Genomic DNA, 20937 nt, shown 5'->3' with positions numbered 1-20937 from the left:
TTTAATAATGATATCCAAATACAGAACAGTGATTATCACACGAAAGTTTGTCTTAGTTTTGCATACAGTATACAAATCAAACATTTAGCAAGCAACCAGCTTGAGGAGGGCATGTTTCCTGAATGAATGAAACTTAACAACTTAACCAGCTGGGATACAAATTATGAAAATACTTAACAAAGCTTTGTTCCATAATTTTTATTGATGGTTGACAGGAACTTCAGAGTTGAGCAGACAAGCATGCTATGAACAGGTTATAAAATTTAGATCAAGCTACAAAACTCCTAGATGCTTGTATTTGGTGTACAATACCATTTTAATGTTGGTTGAATGATGATATGCTAAAGTAAAAGACTGAAATGTCTGAATGTAACATAAGTATACATCCTATCTACTTTTATTCATTCTTGTTATATACATGTATCTTAATACATACAGGACTATTTACCGAACGACCTAAGTATGAAGTAGTTGAAGGTGGAATCTTTCGTAAAGAGTTAAAATTGTATGGACCAGAATCGATGGTAAGACTACGTCTCATTTCCATGTCGTTCTCAGTATGTACTTATGTGAATGCTCTAATGTTTAACCATTAAAATGTCAGACATGGTGTTTTAGATCTCGGATGACAATTTTGAAATTAATTTTCTATTTGACCCAAAGCAATGCTTGAAAGATAAAAGAATTTGTTGATACATAACATAAAGATTTTGAGGTAAAAATATCTGTATAATATGACTAGTGGACTACATATACTGATATACAAGTTATTGAATAGTTTATCCCCTATGCCAGATGTTGTGTCTGAACATGAGGAGCAAGTGAAAAGTTTGCCTTACAAATTTAATAACATGGTATAAAGCTGTTGGATTTTCATTTTGTACATTTAAAATTTCCAAATGTGTTTTTGTTTTGACAGTTGGATCGCTTTTATGTTGGTAGAGCTCCAGTTTACAGTAAGTAGACATCATTTACCAAGGTTATGTTCCCTATCTAGGCACTGGTTACAAGTATAGATGTGAACTTCAGTCTTGTCAAGGTATACACTGTATGATGCTTTGTTTGTCAGTGGCTAATTTATACTTATGTCTTTTTCCATGGTCTGTACCTAAACAATCATTATTATCACTTTTTCTTGAAAAGTACTGGAAGGATTTTTCTGCAAATTTTATTGGTCGCCTGAGATGAAGTCTCAAGTGACCTACTATTCTAAATTTCTAATCGCCTTTTATCCATCATCGTCTCGTGCGTCGTCTGTCTGTAAACAAATTACATTTTCAACTTCTTCTCCAAAACCGCTGAACCAAATTCAATGAAATTTGGCAGGAAGATTTCATTGCAAAAGGTCAACCAAAAGTATGAATTATATGGTCCCAACCCCCGCAAGGGCCTGAGAGCTAGGGTTAAATTGACTAAAATTGCAAAAATCTTCGTCTCAACTCCCAGATAGTATAGTACCAAATACTCTTCATAGATAGAAATGACTTAACATCCTCTTCTGAAATTGTAAATTTCATGACTCTTGGGTCACTTGTTTCCCCCTGGGGAGGGGGTTAAAGTTTACTATAGTTTATATAGGGAAAACACATCTTTGAGCATTATTTGTTCCAATTGCCATTTGAAATAATACAAACTTGATTAGAATTATCAGTATGGGATGTCTAATGAATAGTAAGTGAATATTGGCACTGACTGACCCCTAGGACTTGGGCAGGGCAAAAAAGGGTCAAATTAACTGAAATATTTCAAAACTCAGGTGACCATTAAGGCCCATGGGTCTCTTGTTAGTAGAATTCCCTATGCCCTAGTTGTGCCCATTTAATTTTGAGCCTGATCCAAATATGAAATAGCTGAAAGGCGGTCATCTTTGATTTTGACAGATGCAGATGGTTATTGCTATTTCTGTAAAAGAAGCATTGGGGTCATGATAGCTCAGTCAGTTAGATCGTGTGTCCTGTGTAACCTCAGGTTAAGATCCAAGGTGTGTAGTTCAGAGCTTGCTGCCCATGGCAGTTTGTGTTTCTCTGGAAGCTCAGAAACAAACTGGTCTGTGTTGTTTTGGTTGTGTTCTTGGCAAGACACTTTACCCTGATTGGTCTGGATGGCTTGCAATAGGTCTCTTGTATGTTGTTCAGTGAGGTATCCACCAGTTACTACTGTCTTACATAGATCCAATGAAGATCATAAAGATCTCTCTGGGATCTCTAGTCTTGTCAAGCATTTTATTGAACTATTTTTGGTCAAAATGATTGAATGCACCAGGTGCTAAATGCATAGAATCTTTTATCCTTTTCATAGGTTTGGTAAATGCAACGATGGATATGTTTCATGAAGATGATTATGTACAGATAAAGTTTGTGCCATTTTTTCCTGATCTGTCTGAGGAAGATTTAGAACAATTTCCAGTTGACGTCAGAAATGAAACAAAAAGTATGTATCCTCCCCAGTCTAGAGTACTCTTTTTTTATCTGCTAAAGTGATCATTTCAATTTACAACAACCTTTATTGGGATGTTCCACATAGTTAGGATTTCATTTAGATGATTTTTATTAAAATTGTACAAATGTATCTTGCTGATATACTTATGGAAATTATACAGCTCAATTTTTACCGCATAAACAAAAAATATGGTATTTGATTTTTGGAAATTTTTCACAGATGTACAGGTAGCTAGATTGATTTACAGATGTCATATATGTGGTCCCTGATTAACAGGTTTGTGTTGTATTAGCTGAACAGTATAATATCTTTCATTTTATTTTATAGATTGGAGGATTGAAGGTATACAGCCAAAGGTGAAGAGGAAAATGTCCTCTATAGTGTATATACTGAAGGTCAGTAATCACCTGAGATTTCATCACGATAAAACAAAAGGAAGTGAGACTAACGTGTTAATTTTTTGTAGGTTTAGACCAGCATTAACAAGTCCATAAAAAGATATTGCACAGTTTTGCAGGCATGATGATCTAATTACCAAATACATGTACTCTAATGTTGATTCCATGCTGATATTGATGTTGTGCAATTTGATCACAAATGTATCTTTTAGATTCTATTTTATACACACAAAAGGCATTATGACTTGTAATGTTAACAAAACATTTTTTACAAATACCAATTATAGATAAAAAAATGATTCATTGTCCAGAGAATTAAAAAGATAAAATATCAACAGCTTCTCATGCTGGTCGTCTTTTACAGGCTAGAGAAGAAAACAACACTCTGCCTACTATTATGGGTAAGTACATAGTAGATGTTGGTTTGTGACATACCAGGTTTAACAGTTGAGTAATCTGAATAGAAATCATGATGTATTACTGACTAATTGGTCCTCCTTTTTAAAGAAATTATTGTATTTTATGAATACTAGCATTCATATTTCTGAAATTATGATTAAAAGATTATGATTCTCAACTGTAAAGGGTTGACAAAGGTAAGTGTATTAATTTTGCAATTAGCTGACCAGTGTCATATCAATTTCACAGCCATACTCTAGCTACAGGTTTAGGATGCTATAAATTTGTAATGACGTTATGAACACATGTTTTTATATTGTGGTATCAAAGTCTGTAACAGTTGAATTCATGTAACTGGTGCCATCATAAAATACTTGTTTTTCGCTGTTCTAGTCCTGGAATGCCCAGATAAGCGATACCTAGAGAGTCTGTTGGCGTCGGAAGATTTAAAGAAATACCAAAGTGTTCATGGAACACATGTATTCCACCTGTCTCCTGTCAGTGTAGTTCAAGATCCTAGATACAAAACTTTCATCGACAGGTACGGGTAATTAATTATATGGTGCTGTCCCTGTAGATTGTGTATCATCATGATAACCTTGGCTGACGCTCTATTTTCCAATACTATTTTGTTTTGATTTAAATATTTAGGTTTACTACCTATAAAATTAGACCACCATTAATATTTTTTGGGTCAAAAGATGAAAGGTCCTTGAAAGTTCTTGGTCGACTACCCATGGGCCAGTTTAATTTTTTTTTTTTTTTTACTTTTGTTGGTTGTTTTGGCGAAACAACAGTTTTGCTGAAACCAAAATGTTTGATATGAAATCCTCTGATATAGATTTGTATAACATCTTACATACCTATAATGTAATTTGTATAACATCCTGTAAAGATTTGTATCACACATAGATTAATCAGAAAAGGACTGGAAATTGTGAAGTGAACATGATTTGCTTTATCATCATAGTTTCCGTGAAGAGCATTTGGATTCAACTATTTTTGCAACTGTTGTTCCTTTTGTTCATTTCAGTATTTTGATATAGCTGATCTTACTTTGTAAGGCTTTATAATAGTACATGTGAAATCTTGTTTCCCTGAACGCCATTTTAATAAGACTATTTTTGCAAAGTCATCACCCTTGTTTATTTCAGTATTTTATTTTTTTTGTTTGGATATCTACATTTTTCAAGTGATATCTTTGAAACTTATACTCATGATTTGTAAACTACATTTTGATTCAATTATTTTTACAATAGTTATTGCCTTCATTTTTCAATCCATCTCTTTGTAAGATTTATAATAATGATATGAAGTTGTGCTTCCCTGAATGGCATTTTGATTCAACTTCTAGTATTTTTGCAAAAGTTATTGCCCCTTGTTTATTTCAGTACTTGACTTTTGTTCGAAGATTTCCATTTTTGAATTGATCTCTTTAAAACTTAGAAGGCTTATACCAATTTCTTTAAAACTTTGATAGCTGTTCATTTCTATTTACAGGTTTCATTCATCAACTGAACACATTCATGTTGATGAAACACAAGGACAGCCATCTCAGAATTCCGTGCGATATATCCAGAGCGTCCTTAATGAATTGGATGATAATATTTTCCCAGTATTACCATCCTCTGCAAATTTACTTCAAAATATGACTTATGATAAAGTATTAAGATACAAAAAGAATAAAAAGAAACTTTTATCAACAAGATGTGGACAGACTATAGAATTTGAAGATCATTCTGTCAGACTTGATCACACACTCAGGTTTGTACTAATCATATTACTTTATACACTCTAAGCTGTAGTGTTTGGAATCACTTTAAAAGTTATAATTAATCACCATAATCTTCCAAATGATTGATTATTTATGGACAGACAGGGAAACATTTACTAAAACATATATCTAAAAGTGGGAAATGTGATGGATGTGTATTAAAGTATTGTATTAATGTATAATTTATCAGGAATTTGGTTCATTTAGTCACTTTACAAGTCTACTGTAAACATCATTAACTCCTGATGTTACCAAGTTATAGAGCGAGCAGAAACAATATTGACTTGTAGGTGAGAACTCACGTTATTTACATCAAATGTGCATTTGTAGAGAAACATGAAGTTTTGTTGTGTATGTCTGGTGGACTATGGCTCAACCACCGATTTATTTTGGTCAAACTACAACATGCATCACCGTTCAAGAACATGATAGTGACTGGTTGTTGTTTATCCACATGTTCTACCACAATACCCCGTGTTATTCAACCCTCAGACCATCAGTTAATCATTACAGCTGTTGATTAACAATCTGTTTATACCACACGTGGTATAAACTCTGTACGCATTTTTATTGGCTAACACGGTGAACTTTGACCCAAGCTGCAATTATTATTGACGTCATCAATAATCTAATGACGTAACATCACCGGGTCCCGGACGTCACCGGTACAATTTATTTGCATACGCGAAATTATACTTGGCCACGTTTCCCTTTGATTCAAACCGATATTATTGTGGTAGAAACAGGTCACACGACTCGAAATTGTTGGATATGGAATTTATTTCACACTCGTAAGTTATTTTTTAAAAGTTGCAAAAAACACTCGCTAAAGCTCGTGTCTTTTGTAACTTTTAAAAAATAACTTACTCGTGTGAAATAAATTCCATATCCAACAACCACTCGTTGTGTAACCTCTATTTATCACAATAGATGGAACTATAGTAGAGTGTAGATTATCAAAATTGCCCATTCTCAAGATGTGATGTCACAGAAAATCATGATTGATTTGTCATAGTCTGATGTAAATAACTATGTGTTGATTAAATCAAATCACTCGAAATACCACTAGTCTACTTAATAGACAACAAGGCTGTTGTTCAATACACTGTATAAACTTAAGTTTGTAGAAGTGATACAAGAAGCTAAAAGACAACTTGAATGCTGTTCTCCATATAATTTTATTCAATACTTGGCTTGTGTTCTGAATCCTCATGTCTCGTGCAGCAATTGTGGTTCAAGTTGCACAAATATGAAACCTTAATGTTACATACCTCATATTGAATAGTAAACAAGTCAACAGAAACAAATCTACATCATAGAGGTAATATTGCAGTAGTATCTTTATGTGAGAATTCTTAAAAGTTAGATAAAATAAAAATGATGATTACTGCAGAAATTCTGGCTTGTGAAATATATCAAATGTGTATGCTTAAAATGCACACTACTCCAGTATTTTCTTGTTATTTTGATAGCAAACTATCAGTTCAAGAATAAGAAAACTCTGTTCATAAATGATAATGACGTGTTTATTTTTAACTCAAAAGAAATTTGTTATATGTGCAGTTGACCATATATTTGTTTGTGAACTAAAATTCACCTTTGCTTCATTTTAGGCCTATAGATGTATCTTTAAGAAGAGGAATCCAGAAATTAAAAGAAGCCGATGAAAAATATCTTGGATCTGTTAAGGAATTTGTGCAAAAGCAAAATCGAAACAAAGGTACATAAATAAAGGATCTAGCACTCATGATGAAGTAATAGTGAATTTATTTATCAAGTTTATTAATATATCATGAAGTTAATGAATAAGTTTAATAGTAATCCAAGTGTTAGATTCTATTTCATACACTTTACTAATGTATTTGCAGTGCTTCTCTTTATATCAATGATTGATAGAAGACACAATTTCATTACCGAGATTAAAGCCTGATTTCACGTACAACAGCATATGACATCAGCTGTTTTAATGGATTTTGATCAAAATCATTCATGTCCTACAGATATTTTCTAGATTATGATCATTTGATAAACATTTAAGAGTGTACAACTAAGGTGGGGTTAAAGAATAGCCTAAGAAGCAAATACAATAGGTTGTATGTGGTATTTGTAGCCTCTGTAGTACTACGTTAACAAATAGGCATTAATTTCAAACATGTTCATATGCAAGAATTTAGGGCCATTTTTGGGCCAAAAATGAAAAAAAATGTATGGTTTTGGGGGAAAATGCTACAATATCATTTCTTTACTCTTTGAAATAACTGAACATTAACAGGCTGATAATAACATATTATATATCATTAATACAAAGCAAGAAGTTACAATTTTGAATACATAAGGAATTGGAGATAAAAATGTGATGGATTTTTAGTAAGAACATGTTCTTTTTACATTAAGCAAAATTTTCTGAAAGTCAAAAATACAACTTCTCTCCAAACAGTATCAAAATAAAATTGCCCGAAAATAGAAATTAGGAGTTTTGTGCAAAATAATTAAAATTGGTTCTTACAACTGCTGAATCAATTTTCTGACAAGAATGCTACAAGATAGATTTATGTTAGTTTACACATTAAATCACTGGGGGCCGCGGTGGCCGAGTGGTTAAGGTGTACCAACACTTTATCACTAGCGCTCTACCACTGGGTTGCGAGTTCGAAACCTGCGTGGGGCAGTTACCAGGTACTGACCGTAGGCCGATGGTTTTTCATCGGGTACTCCGGCTTTCCTCCACCTCCAAAACCTGGCACATCCTTAAATGACCCTGGCTGTTAATAGGACGTTAAACATAAACAAACCAAACCAAAAATCACCTAATCTGGAATCCAGTATGGCTTCCTTGTCCTAGTGTGGATTGGCCATGTCGGTGTTGGTCTACATCATAGTTCTTATTGTACAAGTCAACAATACCTCATATCGGGTAGATGACAGTTGGTAGTGAAATCTACATTACTTGATGTTTGTCTTAAACCTTTTGACTTTTGGATACATAGGCTTACTGGTTTCTAAATGCATGTAGTATCCTAGAAAGTATAGGATACTGACTACGTGGGCAGTGGGCACATACCCCATTGTTCTCTGTCCAGTAGGACACTGACATTAATAATCCTTTATGGGATTAATGGTGTTGGAGCTGTCATGCTGGATCCACTTCACTCATATGCCTTGAGTGGATCTGACATCGTACATTGTCCCGCGAGTGCCAATAGATCCAGATTCTCATAGTCACCATCATCACTGAGGTGCTCACTGATGTAGCCAGCCTGCCAGTGATATTGTACTTCACACTCTGAGCTGAGGTGTTGTGAACACTAAAAGGTGCTTTCATTTTGTCAGCCAGCACCCTATCGGTTGCTTCTTGCTCTTCTGTTCTAACATATATGGGTCCTGGGATTCCATTTAGACAGTGCCTCGATGACATCAATGAAACAGTTGGAGGCAAGTTTTGTTTGAAAAACAGCCATTGCTTGAATCGTGTGTGATATGATTCCACTATCCAACTGGATTTAGTTATGGAGCTATCACGGTTAGCTTTTAGGTTGTCAACATGTTGAATCTGCCCAGGTTTTAGATAGACAACATCTTTGTTGTCAAGCCACATGATTCCAAATCTGGAAAATAGCCCTAAACCCTTGATCAACAATGACATTGCTATCTTTCTCCAGCCAGGCGAGACTATCCATGATGGCTTTTGTAATCTTCTCTTTATTATTGCTACTATGACAAGGTTCTACTGTGTCCAGAATAGGCAGGGCTGTGCTCATAAACTGGTAGATGTTTTATACACATGTGTGTCTGACAGTCAAATTAGCTAGATGTTTCTCTATTTAATATAGAAATATAAAACTGATCTACTGCTTGGATTTTATTACATAGATTACAAAGTAAATTTAAAATATAATGAAAAAAATTGTATTTTATTTTCAGTTGAATACCCGGTAATATTATTCCTAGGGACTGGAGCCACACTACCCACCACACTGAGGAATGTGACAGGGATATACCTAGAGACGGAGTAAGTCTCCAATAGGCTAGTAGTTTTTACTCCTACCTCTATGCATTCAAGATAAGTGAAATCTTTTGCCACTATAAAGGATCTCATCCCAAAGAATAAGTGATGGCCAAGTATTTCACAGGAAAAAGTATGGATTCTGGAAGGACATTTCTCAAACTTCATATGCAGGTTTCCCTTGGTCCTTAGTTGTGTCCCTTTAATTTTGAGTCTGATCAGGAAAACAAAATGGCTGACAGGTGCCATCTTGAATATTGATTTTTTTTTCTCACTTTTTCTTGAGAAGTACTGGCAGGATATTTCTTATCAAAATCACATTTGGTCCCTAGATATTCCCATTCAATTTTAAGTCTAATCTGGAAGTCAAAATACTTGACAGAAAATTGTCTTGGATTTTGACAATTTGTCATCAGTATTTCTCAAAAAAATCTCCACAAAAAGACTCCACATGTAGTTTCCCCTTTTACAAATGATTAAGAGGAGTAGTGGAAAGAAGCGAAAGTAAAGAAATTATCAGTCTGTCATGGTACCAGTAAAGATAATTAAACTTGTCATACATAAAATAGTAAAGAAAAGTTATGAAAACTGTCAAATATCAACCATTAATTGGTGAATGTTGACTATCAGTAGTGGATATGAGATAAAATGTTCTTTGACAAGTAAATTTTATAGGTAGATATGAATTCCACTTCATGGATCATAGATTGAGAAATGCTTTCAGCAGACCCTCATGTTTATGACAAATTATTATCTCCTCAGAGGCGTAATGTTCACTTCCAGATCATATTATAAAAGAGACTTGTAGTCACATAGGCAGCACCTAAATCAAGATAAATACCGACAATACCTATATATCTGTTGAGATAAATACAGGCCATTCCTATATATCTGTTGATATAAATACAGGCCATACCTATATATCTGTTGAGATAAATACAGGCCATTCCTATATATCTGTTGATATAAATACAGGCCATACCTATATATCTGTTGAGATAAATACAGGCCATTCCTTTATGTCTGTTGAGATAAATACAGGCCATTCCTTTATGTCTGTTGAGATAAATACTGGCCATTCCTATATGTCTGTTGAGATAAATACAGGCCATTCCTATATATCTGCTCAGCATTTTATTCCATGACATCTTTATAATTATTTTTTTAATAATTTTAGCCCACATACTGCCATTCTGTTGGATTGTGGAGAAGGTACATTCATGCAGATGTGCCTGCACTTTGGTGGGGAGACAAACGAAAAGCTCAGAAAAATCAAGTGCATCTTCATTTCACATTTACATGCTGACCACATTGTGGTAAGTGTTTGTATCATGTACTAAGTTATGTGTGTAACAGTAGATAGGTTACCAGGTCACACTGTGTTATGTGTAACAGTAGATAGTATAGGTTACCAGCTCACACTGTGTTATGTGTGTAACAGTAGATGGTATAGGTTACCAGGTCACACTGTGTTATGTGTAACAGTAGATAGTATAGGTTACCAGGTCACACTGTGTTATGTGTGTAACAGTAGATAGTATAGGTTACCAGCTCACACTGTGTTATGTGTGTAACAGTAGATAGTATAGGTTACCAGGTCACACTGTGTTATGTGTAACAGTAGATAGTATAGGTTACCAGCTCACACTGTGTTATGTGTGTAACAGTAGATAGTATAGGTTACCAGCTCACACTGTGTTATGTGTAACAGTAGATAGTATAGGTTACCAGGTCACACTGTGTTATGTATGTAACAGTAGATAGTATATGTTACCAGGTCACACTGTGTTATGTGTAACAGTAGATAGTATAGGTTACCAGGTCACACTGTGTTATGTATGTAACAGTAGATAGTATATGTTACCAGGTCACACTGTGTTATGTGTAACAGTAGATGGTATAGGTTACCAGGTCACACTGTGTTATGTGTAACAGTAGATAGTATAGGTTACCAGGTCACACTGTGTTATGTGTGTAACAGTAGATAGTATAGGTTACCAGGTCACACTGTGTTATGTGTAACAGTAGATAGTATAGGTTACCAGGTCACACTGTGTTATGTATGTAACAGTAGATAGTATAGGTTACCAGCTCACACTGTGTTATGTGTAACAGTAGATAGTATAGGTTACCAGGTCACACTGTGTTATGTGTAACAGTAGATAGTATAGGTTACCAGGTCACACTGTGTTATGTGTAACAGTAGATGGTATAGGTTACCAGGTCACACTGTGTTATGTGTGTAACAGTAGATAGTATAGGTTACCAGCTCACACTGTGTTATGTGTGTAACAGTAGATGGTATAGGTTACCAGGTCACACTGTGTTATGTGTGTAACAGTAGATAGTATAGGTTACCAGGTCACACTGTGTTATGTGTGTAACAGTAGATAGTATAGGTTACCAGGTCACACTGTGTTATGTGTAACAGTAGATAGTATAGGTTACCAGGTCACACTGTGTTATGTGTAACAGTAGATAGTATAGGTTACCAGGTCACACTGTGTTATGTGTAACAGTAGATAGTATAGGTTACCAGGTCACACTGTGTTATGTGTAACAGTAGATAGTATAGGTTACCAGGTCACACTGTGTTATGTGTGTAACAGTAGATAGTATAGGTTACCAGGTCACACTGTGTTATGTGTAACAGTAGATGGTATAGGTTACCAGGTCACACTGTGTTATGTGTGTAACAGTAGATAGTATAGGTTACCAGCTCACACTGTGTTATGTGTAACAGTAGATAGTATAGGTTACCAGGTCACACTGTGTTATGTGTAACAGTAGATAGTATAGGTTACCAGGTCACACTGTGTTATGTGTGTAACAGTAGATAGGTTACCAGGTCACACTGTGTTATGTGTAACAGTAGATAGTATAGGTTACCAGGTCACACTGTGTTATGTGTGTAACAGTAGATAGTATAGGTTACCAGCTCACACTGTGTTATGTGTAACAGTAGATAGTATAGGTTACCAGGTCACACTGTGTTATGTGTAACAGTAGATAGTATAGGTTACCAGGTCACACTGTGTTATGTGTAACAGTAGATAGTATAGGTTACCAGGTAACACTGTGTTATGTGTAACAGTAGATAGTATAGGTTACCAGGTCACACTGTGTTATGTGTAACAGTAGATAGTATAGGTTACCAGGTCACACTGTGTTATGTATGTAACAGTAGATAGTATAGGTTACCAGGTCACACTGTGTTATGTATGTAACAGTAGATAGTATAGGTTACCAGGTCACACTGTGTTATGTGTGTAACAGTAGATAGTATAGGTTACCAGCTCACACTGTGTTATGTGTGTAACAGTAGATAGGTTACCAGGTCACACTGTGTTATGTGTAACAGTAGATAGTATAGGTTACCAGGTCACACTGTGTTATGTGTAACAGTAGATAGTATAGGTTACCAGCTCACACTGTGTTATGTGTAACAGTAGATAGTATAGGTTACCAGGTAACACTGTGTTATGTGTAACAGTAGATAGTATAGGTTACCAGGTCACACTGTGTTATGTGTAACAGTAGATAGTATAGGTTACCAGGTCACACTGTGTTATGTATGTAACAGTAGATAGTATAGGTTACCAGGTCACACTGTGTTATGTGTAACAGTAGATAGTATAGGTTACCAGGTCACACTGTGTTATGTGTGTAACAGTAGATAGTATAGGTTACCAGCTCACACTGTGTTATGTGTGTAACAGTAGATAGTATAGGTTACCAGCTCACACTGTGTTATGTGTAACAGTAGATAGTATAGGTTACCAGGTCACACTGTGTTATGTGTAACAGTAGATGGTATAGGTTACCAGGTCACACTGTGTTATGTGTAACAGTAGATAGTATAGGTTACCAGGTCACACTGTGTTATGTGTAACAGTAGATAGTATAGGTTACCAGGTCACACTGTGTTATGTGTGTAACAGTAGATAGTATAGGTTACCAGGTCACACTGTGTTATGTGTAACAGTAGATAGTATAGGTTACCAGGTCACACTGTGTTATGTGTAACAGTAGATAGTATAGGTTACCAGCTCACACTGTGTTATGTGTAACAGTAGATAGTATAGGTTACCAGGTAACACTGTGTTATGTGTAACAGTAGATAGTATAGGTTACCAGGTCACACTGTGTTATGTGTAACAGTAGATAGTATAGGTTACCAGGTCACACTGTGTTATGTATGTAACAGTAGATAGTATAGGTTACCAGGTCACACTGTGTTATGTGTAACAGTAGATAGTATAGGTTACCAGGTCACACTGTGTTATGTGTGTAACAGTAGATAGTATAGGTTACCAGCTCACACTGTGTTATGTGTGTAACAGTAGATAGTATAGGTTACCAGCTCACACTGTGTTATGTGTAACAGTAGATAGTATAGGTTACCAGGTCACACTGTGTTATGTGTAACAGTAGATGGTATAGGTTACCAGGTCACACTGTGTTATGTGTAACAGTAGATAGTATAGGTTACCAGGTCACACTGTGTTATGTGTAACAGTAGATAGTATAGGTTACCAGGTCACACTGTGTTATGTGTGTAACAGTAGATAGTATAGGTTACCAGGTCACACTGTGTTATGTGTAACAGTAGATAGTATAGGTTACCAGGTCACACTGTGTTATGTATGTAACAGTAGATAGTATAGGTTACGAGGTCACACTGTGTTATGTGTGTAACAGTAGATAGTATAGGTTACCAGGTCACACTGTGTTATGTGTGTAACAGTAGATAGTATAGGTTACCAGCTCACACTGTGTTATGTGTGTAACAGTAGATAGGTTACCAGGTCACACTGTGTTATGTGTAACAGTAGATAGTATAGGTTACCAGGTCACACTGTGTTATGTGTAACAGTAGATAGTATAGGTTACCAGCTCACACTGTGTTATGTGTAACAGTAGATAGTATAGGTTACCAGGTCACACTGTGTTATGTGTAACAGTAGATAGTATAGGTTACCAGGTCACACTGTGTTATGTGTAACAGTAGATAGTATAGGTTACCAGGTCACACTGTGTTATGTGTAACAGTAGATAGTATAGGTTACCAGGACACACTGGCGTGAATTTCCTTCTATTCAGTGGTAGAGTGTTGGGCTAGAAGAGGTTGCTATGATGAGCCCCGCTTTGGGCAGGATACTTTTTATAAATCCTTCTGATTATAGATTTTGAATGTGACACCCTTGAACCTGTCTAATCCTTGGTACTACCGAATTAAGAATGATCTATTAACTGAGTGACCAGTCATGCCTGATACATTGCATCACACACCAGTCCACTACTTTTATACCGCTCATCCTTTATTCTGGAGAATTCCCGAAAAGACCACAACCTGAGAGATTTCGTTTGGCAGTAGTATGAACAGACAAAAATACATTTTTATTGACAGGAATTTAACCCAGGAAATATATCTTACAGTATTTTTCTATACCATTTACAGGGTATGGAGGGTTGTAATTTTCCTGATATTTTGCTTATATTGTTTCAGGGGTTAGCTAGTATTCTTAAGCAGAGACACCTGGCCTTTAAGGAGATTGGTGTTCCTGTGGAGGCCGTTGACATCATTGGAGAGGATGACATATCTGCCTTAACATACACCCTGGCATATTTCGTGCCTAATATCTTGAAAGAGACAGTGTAGGTTGATAACTGATTGTCTATCAGATGTTTTCCTGTTATGGTGGTGAATATACAAACCTTAAGATTTCTGAACTCAATCTTCAAAAACAATATACATGTACATGTATATATACTGAAACGAAAAAGAAACGCAACTTCAAATTGTAGGTTTAATAAAATAATACTTGTGAGCATTATGTTTAAATTTCATATGTAATAGTTAATATTGAATATTGATGTAACATCCTTTAAATGTTTAGAGATTTTTAAGAACAGGTCACTTTGCTAGAAGGTCATGATTGGTAGTACCCTACGTGAATCCAAGTTGAAATGGCAGCAGTTTTGAAACCGTGCCCTAATATCGTGTGTGTCCTCCTCGAACAGTTATCACATCTCTAATTCTTTGTCTCTAATTTGTTGCATTGAGTTCATCAGGGCATTGACTTTCCGTATTGGAATGTTATTCCATTCTTGGACGAGTGCATTTGCTAACTGAGGGAGGGTATTTGGGGGGTTACGGCGATTTCGAATTCTTCTGTGTAATTCATCCCACAAATGCTCGATTGGGGACAGGTCGGGGCTATATGGAGGCCAATCTATAGGAACAATGTTCTGTGTCGCAAGAAAGTCTCTACAGACTCTTGCAACGTGTGGTCTCGCGTTATCTTGCTGAAAGGTTAGATGATGCTGCCTAACAAACGGCACAACATGGGGCCTAAGGATCTCATCCCGATAGCGTACGGCCGTTAAATTCCCATTGACTATCACCAAAGGCGTCTTCAAACCATGGGAGATTCCCGCCCAAACCATAACTGATCCACCCCCAAATCGGTCGTGTTCCAAAACACAGGCGTCAGCAAAACGTTCGCCTCGACGCCGGTACACACGTTGACGGCCATCTGCTCGAAATAACGTGAATCGAGATTCATCGGTGAAGAGCATAGACCTCCAACGTCTCATAGGAAAACGTCTGGGCATATGTGCCGTTGCCCATTGCATACGACGTGCTCGACGTTGCGGTGTTAGTGGTAAACCAACGTACTGTCGCCTTGCACGCAAATTAGCCTCACGCAGTCTGTTGATCACTGTTTGGGGATGAATTCGACGGTTATGATTACCAATCGTATTCCTTGCCGTTTCAGCGGCCGTTAATCTCCTGTTACGCAGGTGTGCCAACCTAAGAACCCGGTCTTGACGTCGCGACGTTACGCGTGGACGTCCTGATCTCGGCTGGTCATCGACTCTTCCTGTTGCGTTAAGACGTGAAACTAATCGACTAATAGTCGATTTGTGAACTCTGAATTGTCGAGCGACGTGAAGTTGCGTGTTCCCTGCCAGAAGCATCGCTATAGCACGTCCTCTATCAACCTTTGATAACCGTGGCATAATTGTAAAAGGAATTATTGTTTGCAAAAGTATTGGCGATGATGTGGCTCAATGTTAGTGATGAATTGATACTGGTTTGAATGAAAAAAGAACGCATATGTTTGTACAGGCACGGTTTTTGATGTTTTTACCGCGCCGGAAGTGCATAGGTCTCTAGTCACACTTGGGTGATTTTGAAGATTGGTATGGGTGTTAGGCAGGGTGCATGTTTATTTCCGCGATTTTTATACAGATATGTATATTTAATACAAAATTAATCACAATTTTCCATGTTGCGTTTCTTTTTTCGTTTCAGTATATAATTACGCAAATTAGGCAGTTGTATGGTTAGTAAGATGTCAACTTTTAAGTTCTTTAAGGTCTTTGTGGCAAACATTCTGATGCAGTATTGAAGAATTATGAAGCAGAGTTGTAGAGTATGAACCCAACTTTCTATTAATGCAGGATTACATTTAATGTCTTGGAGGTTAAATATCTACAGTCTGTTTTTTTCCCCTTTTAAAAGTTTCTTTATAATATAATAATGAAAAGCTCTCAGGATAGCCAAGGCAAACGATCAATTAATTCTGTGATTGATATGAGATGGTGGACACTAAGACATGTTAACATTGTCTGATTTCAGGTTACACAAGTCTAGGAACTTCAGACCAATTGGATACTTGTCAAAAATTCATGAAAAATTAAACCTGACAGAGGTAAGTTATCAATATTGTAGTCCTTACTTATAGAGATGACTAAGACATGTCAGTAGAGGATTGTTTTGTGTGTTGATGGCCATGTTTATTTTACTCATATGGCCCATGTCTTATGATAATGAGGCAAATCCTACTTACCATCTGTTTTATGATTATGTAGAATGTGTCAAATCAAAACCTGTTACATAGAGTAAAACTGTGGATTGGGTAGTTGCATTTCACCTAGGTGACAAAGGTAATATTCTCCAATCTGATAAGGAAGCGTTCAACCATTCAAAGTGAGGTCACCCTGACATATTGATATACCATTGAAAGTGAGGTTACCCTGACATAGTGATATACCATTCAAAGTGAGGTCACCCTGCCATAGTGATATACCATTCAAAGTGAGGTCACCCTGACATAGTGATATACCATTCAAAGTGAGATCACCCTGACATAGTGATATACCATTCAAAGTGAGGTCACCCTGACATAGTGATATATCAGTACCATTCAAAGTGAGGTCACCCTGACATAGTGATATACCATTCAAAGTGAGGTCACCCTGACATAGTGATATATCAGTACCATTCAAAGTGAGGTCACCCTGACATAGTGATATATCAGTACCATTCAAAGTGAGGTCACCCTGCCATAGTGATATATCAGTACCATTCAAAGTGAGGTCACCATGACATAGTGATATATCAGTACCATTCAAAGTGAGGTCACCCTGACATAGTGATATACCATTCAAAGTGAGGTCACCCTGACATAGTGATATATCAGTACCATTCAAAGTGAGGTTATCCTGACATAGTGATGTATCAGTACCATTCAAAGTGAGATGAATTATTTTCTCCCTTCATACTGTGCGTCCGACAGTAAATATTGTCTTATGTAGTTTTATCAAAGACAAGAAAACAATGAATATAGGATGTGCGGCTTTTGTATTTTGTTTCCTGCATAATAACATCATTTCACAAAAAATTGCTGATATGATTAATACAAAGTGCAATAACATGTAGGAAGTACTTTTTCTCTCTAAATGTAAATACTGGATAGGTACCCTCTATCACAGGTAATGTCGCCGCCCAGGAAAAACCACGATCTACTATGTAGAATGGAAACCTGTGTTCGATGGCATGCGATGCCTTAACAAGAGAACTTTATCTTGATATAGCAATTGCTGAAGCCATTACCTCCAGAGTGTGGTGATTGAACCTCCTTACTACCCGATTAAGCCAATGAACATAATTATAAAATGTTTTATTTTCTCCTGCGCTATCAAAAGCCAAATCGGTGGGAGGGTGGGGCAACCACATAACGCGCACAATTAGAAACACGTCCTTACTGAACAACAGTGAGCCTCACAATGCCCTAAATCTATATTCCACGTGTCGGAACCTACAACCTCATGTGCAATAACGTAACAATATCATACCTGTATAGGTAATACAGCGTATAATCTCGGGAAGGGAGATAACTTGTACGACCTTATACACTTAATTGACCATAACACTGTAAGAAATACATTGAATCGCATGCTATTGTTTTGGAGATTATCTTTGACATGTTAGACTCTGTCTCAGCTGCCATTGGGCTTTATAGCTTTTTGATTGGATAATCAAATACAGTTTTTAGCCCACCATCATCAGATGGTGGGCTATTCAAATCGCCCTGCGTCCGTGGTCCGTGGTCCGTCCCTCCGTCCGTCCCTCCGTCCGTCCGTAAACAATTCTTGTTATCGCTAATCCTCAGAAAGTACTGAAGGGATCTTTCTCAAATTTCATATGTGGGTTTCCCTTGGTGCCTAGTTATGCATATTGCATTTTGAGACCAATCGGAAAACAACATGGCCGACAGGCAGCCATCTTGGATTTTGACAATTGAAGTTTGTTATCGCTATTTCTGAGAAAGTACTGAAGGGATCTTTCTCAAATTTCATATGTAGGCTCCCCTTGGTGCCTAGTTATGCATATTGCATTTTGAGACCAATCGGAAAACAACATGGCCGACAGGCAGCCATCTTGGATTTTGATAATTGAAGTTTGTTATCGCTATTTCTGAGAAAGTACTGAAGGGATCTTTCTCAAATTTCATATGTAGGTTTCCCTTGGTGCCTAGTTATGCATATTGCATTTTGAGACCAATCGGAAAACAACATGGCCGACAGGCAGCCATCTTGTATTTTGACAATTGAAGTTTGTTATCGCTATTTCTGAGAAAGTTCTTGAGGGATCTTTCTCAAATTTCATATGTAGATTCCCCTTGGTGCCTAGTTATGCATATTGCATTTTGAGACCAATCGGAAAACAACATGGCCGACAGGCAGCCATCTTGGATTTTGACAATTGAAGTTTGTTATCGCTATTTCTGAGAAAGTACTGAAGGGATCTTTCTCAAATTTCATATGTAGATTCCCCTTGGTGCCTAGTTATGCATATTGCATTTTGAGACCAATCGGAAAACAACATGGCCGACAGGCAGCCATCTTGGATTTTGACAATTGAAGTTTGTTATCGCTATTTCTGAGAAAGTACTGAAGGGATCTTTCTCAAACATTTTTGCAAGTTCCCCTTGGTCTGTAGTTCTGCATATTGCATCTAATTCTTGGGACCAATAGGAAAACAACATGGCCGACAGGCAGCCATCTTTGATTTTGACAATTGAAGTTTGTTATCGCTATTTATCAGAAATTGCTGAAGGGATCTTTGTGAAATTTCATTTATAGGTTGCCCTCTGTGCCTAGTTATGCATATTGGATTTTGAGACCAGTCAGAAAACAACCTGCCCGACAGGCAGCCACCTTGTATTTTGACAATTGAAGTTTGTTATCGCTATTTTACAGAAGGTAATGAAGGGATCTTTCTCAAATTTCATATGTAGGTTCCCCTTGGTCCCTGGTGTTGCATTTTGGGACCAATCCGAAAACAACAGACAGCCATTATCGCTAAATCTTAAATTTTATATATAGGTTCCCCTTGTTTGAAAAGTACTAGAGGGCTGTTTCTGAATTTACACAGATTAGTAAGACTTAGAGGAAGGGAAAAGTAGAGAAAAGATCAATCTGACATGGAACCTATAAAGATCATTCAATGGTGGGCGCCAAGATCCCTCTGGGATCTCTTGTTTTCACCTATGCTTTAAATATTTGGCTACTTTTCTGTTTACTGGTATGCTTGTTTTACAGTTTAGGACAGTTAAAGCTCTTCACAACTACGGACGGGCACATTCTGTTTCCATTAAGCATCAAAGTGGATGGCACCTGGTTTTTTCAGGAGACACCATGCCATCTGACAGTTTAATTAACCTAGGTGAGAGGCTAGATTTGATTGTATTACATATTACCTAATTTATCATTGGTCGTCTGTTTTATTTATATCGGAGCTGTATTATCTAGTCAGGACATCCTACCATATACAGGTAGGTTATAAGAAAAAATTTTCTAGATTAAAAACCTCACATTTTGTGAACTTAGTAAAAGATCTTTTCATGATTCCAAATAAGAAGAGAAAATTCCACCTTTCCCTTGCTTTTAGGTCAATTTTATGTGATTCTGTGCATTTTGGAGAAAAAATTCCTTTCTTTGAAATTTGTGCTATACTGCTTTGATGTTGGAAACATTGCATAGGAAATTGCTACATTGGGATGCCTAGAATAGATATGATTGTTTGAAACCAAACATAGAAAATTTCCAACATCAAGAAGCCAAGAATCATTGATATGATAGTTTTAAACACTATTTGCTACATTGAGAAGTCTAGAATGGTTTATATGCAAGTATTGAACACAATGAAGGAAAATACAAATGTAACCTTACATTTGGAAGCCTACAATGGTTAAACCCAGTGTAAAACCCAGTTTAGAAATTTCCTACATAAAGAAGCCAAAATTGTTGATATCATACACTTTCAAAAGCAATGTAGGAAAATCAAGAGTGATGCAAAACTATTTCCTCAAATCAATGTTTATTAGAAAATATCTAACAGGGACTTTGTCATGGTTACATTTTTAAGAACCTGAATACGGACAGGTGTAGGAGTCAATTCTTTCCCCCCATAAAACTTTCCCCGGGGAAAGAAATGGCTAGCCAAAAGTTTCCCCGGGGAAAGAATTGGCTAGCCAATTTCTTCCCCGGGGGAAACAATCAGCTAGCCAATTCTCCCCCCCCCCCCCCCCCCCCCCCCCTAGTTGAAAGTTTCCCCCCCCCGGGGAAAG

At 36.7% G+C, this 20937-nt stretch overlaps 1 protein-coding gene across 1 annotated transcript in view; it reads left to right on the top strand.

Moving 5' to 3' along the window:
• LOC117329465 (zinc phosphodiesterase ELAC protein 2-like) overlaps nucleotides 1-20937 on the top strand; it is a 37256-nt gene that overhangs the window by 3044 nt on the left and 13275 nt on the right. Inside the window, exons 4-16 of the mRNA XM_033887421.1 lie at nucleotides 439-524; nucleotides 920-956; nucleotides 2299-2430; nucleotides 2767-2834; nucleotides 3202-3238; nucleotides 3630-3777; nucleotides 4737-5000; nucleotides 6624-6730; nucleotides 8932-9019; nucleotides 10191-10329; nucleotides 14523-14671; nucleotides 16662-16734; nucleotides 19910-20033. Coding sequence (XP_033743312.1) covers nucleotides 439-524; nucleotides 920-956; nucleotides 2299-2430; nucleotides 2767-2834; nucleotides 3202-3238; nucleotides 3630-3777; nucleotides 4737-5000; nucleotides 6624-6730; nucleotides 8932-9019; nucleotides 10191-10329; nucleotides 14523-14671; nucleotides 16662-16734; nucleotides 19910-20033 — 1452 coding nt within the window. The remainder of the gene's footprint in view (nucleotides 1-438; nucleotides 525-919; nucleotides 957-2298; nucleotides 2431-2766; nucleotides 2835-3201; nucleotides 3239-3629; nucleotides 3778-4736; nucleotides 5001-6623; nucleotides 6731-8931; nucleotides 9020-10190; nucleotides 10330-14522; nucleotides 14672-16661; nucleotides 16735-19909; nucleotides 20034-20937) is intronic.

Source organism: Pecten maximus, chromosome 1, assembly GCF_902652985.1.
Source record: "Pecten maximus chromosome 1, xPecMax1.1, whole genome shotgun sequence".
NCBI classification, from domain to species: Eukaryota; Metazoa; Mollusca; class Bivalvia; order Pectinida; family Pectinidae; genus Pecten; species Pecten maximus.
The sequence above is the reverse complement of the archived record's forward strand: the minus strand, read 5'-3'. Positions and strand labels throughout refer to the sequence as shown.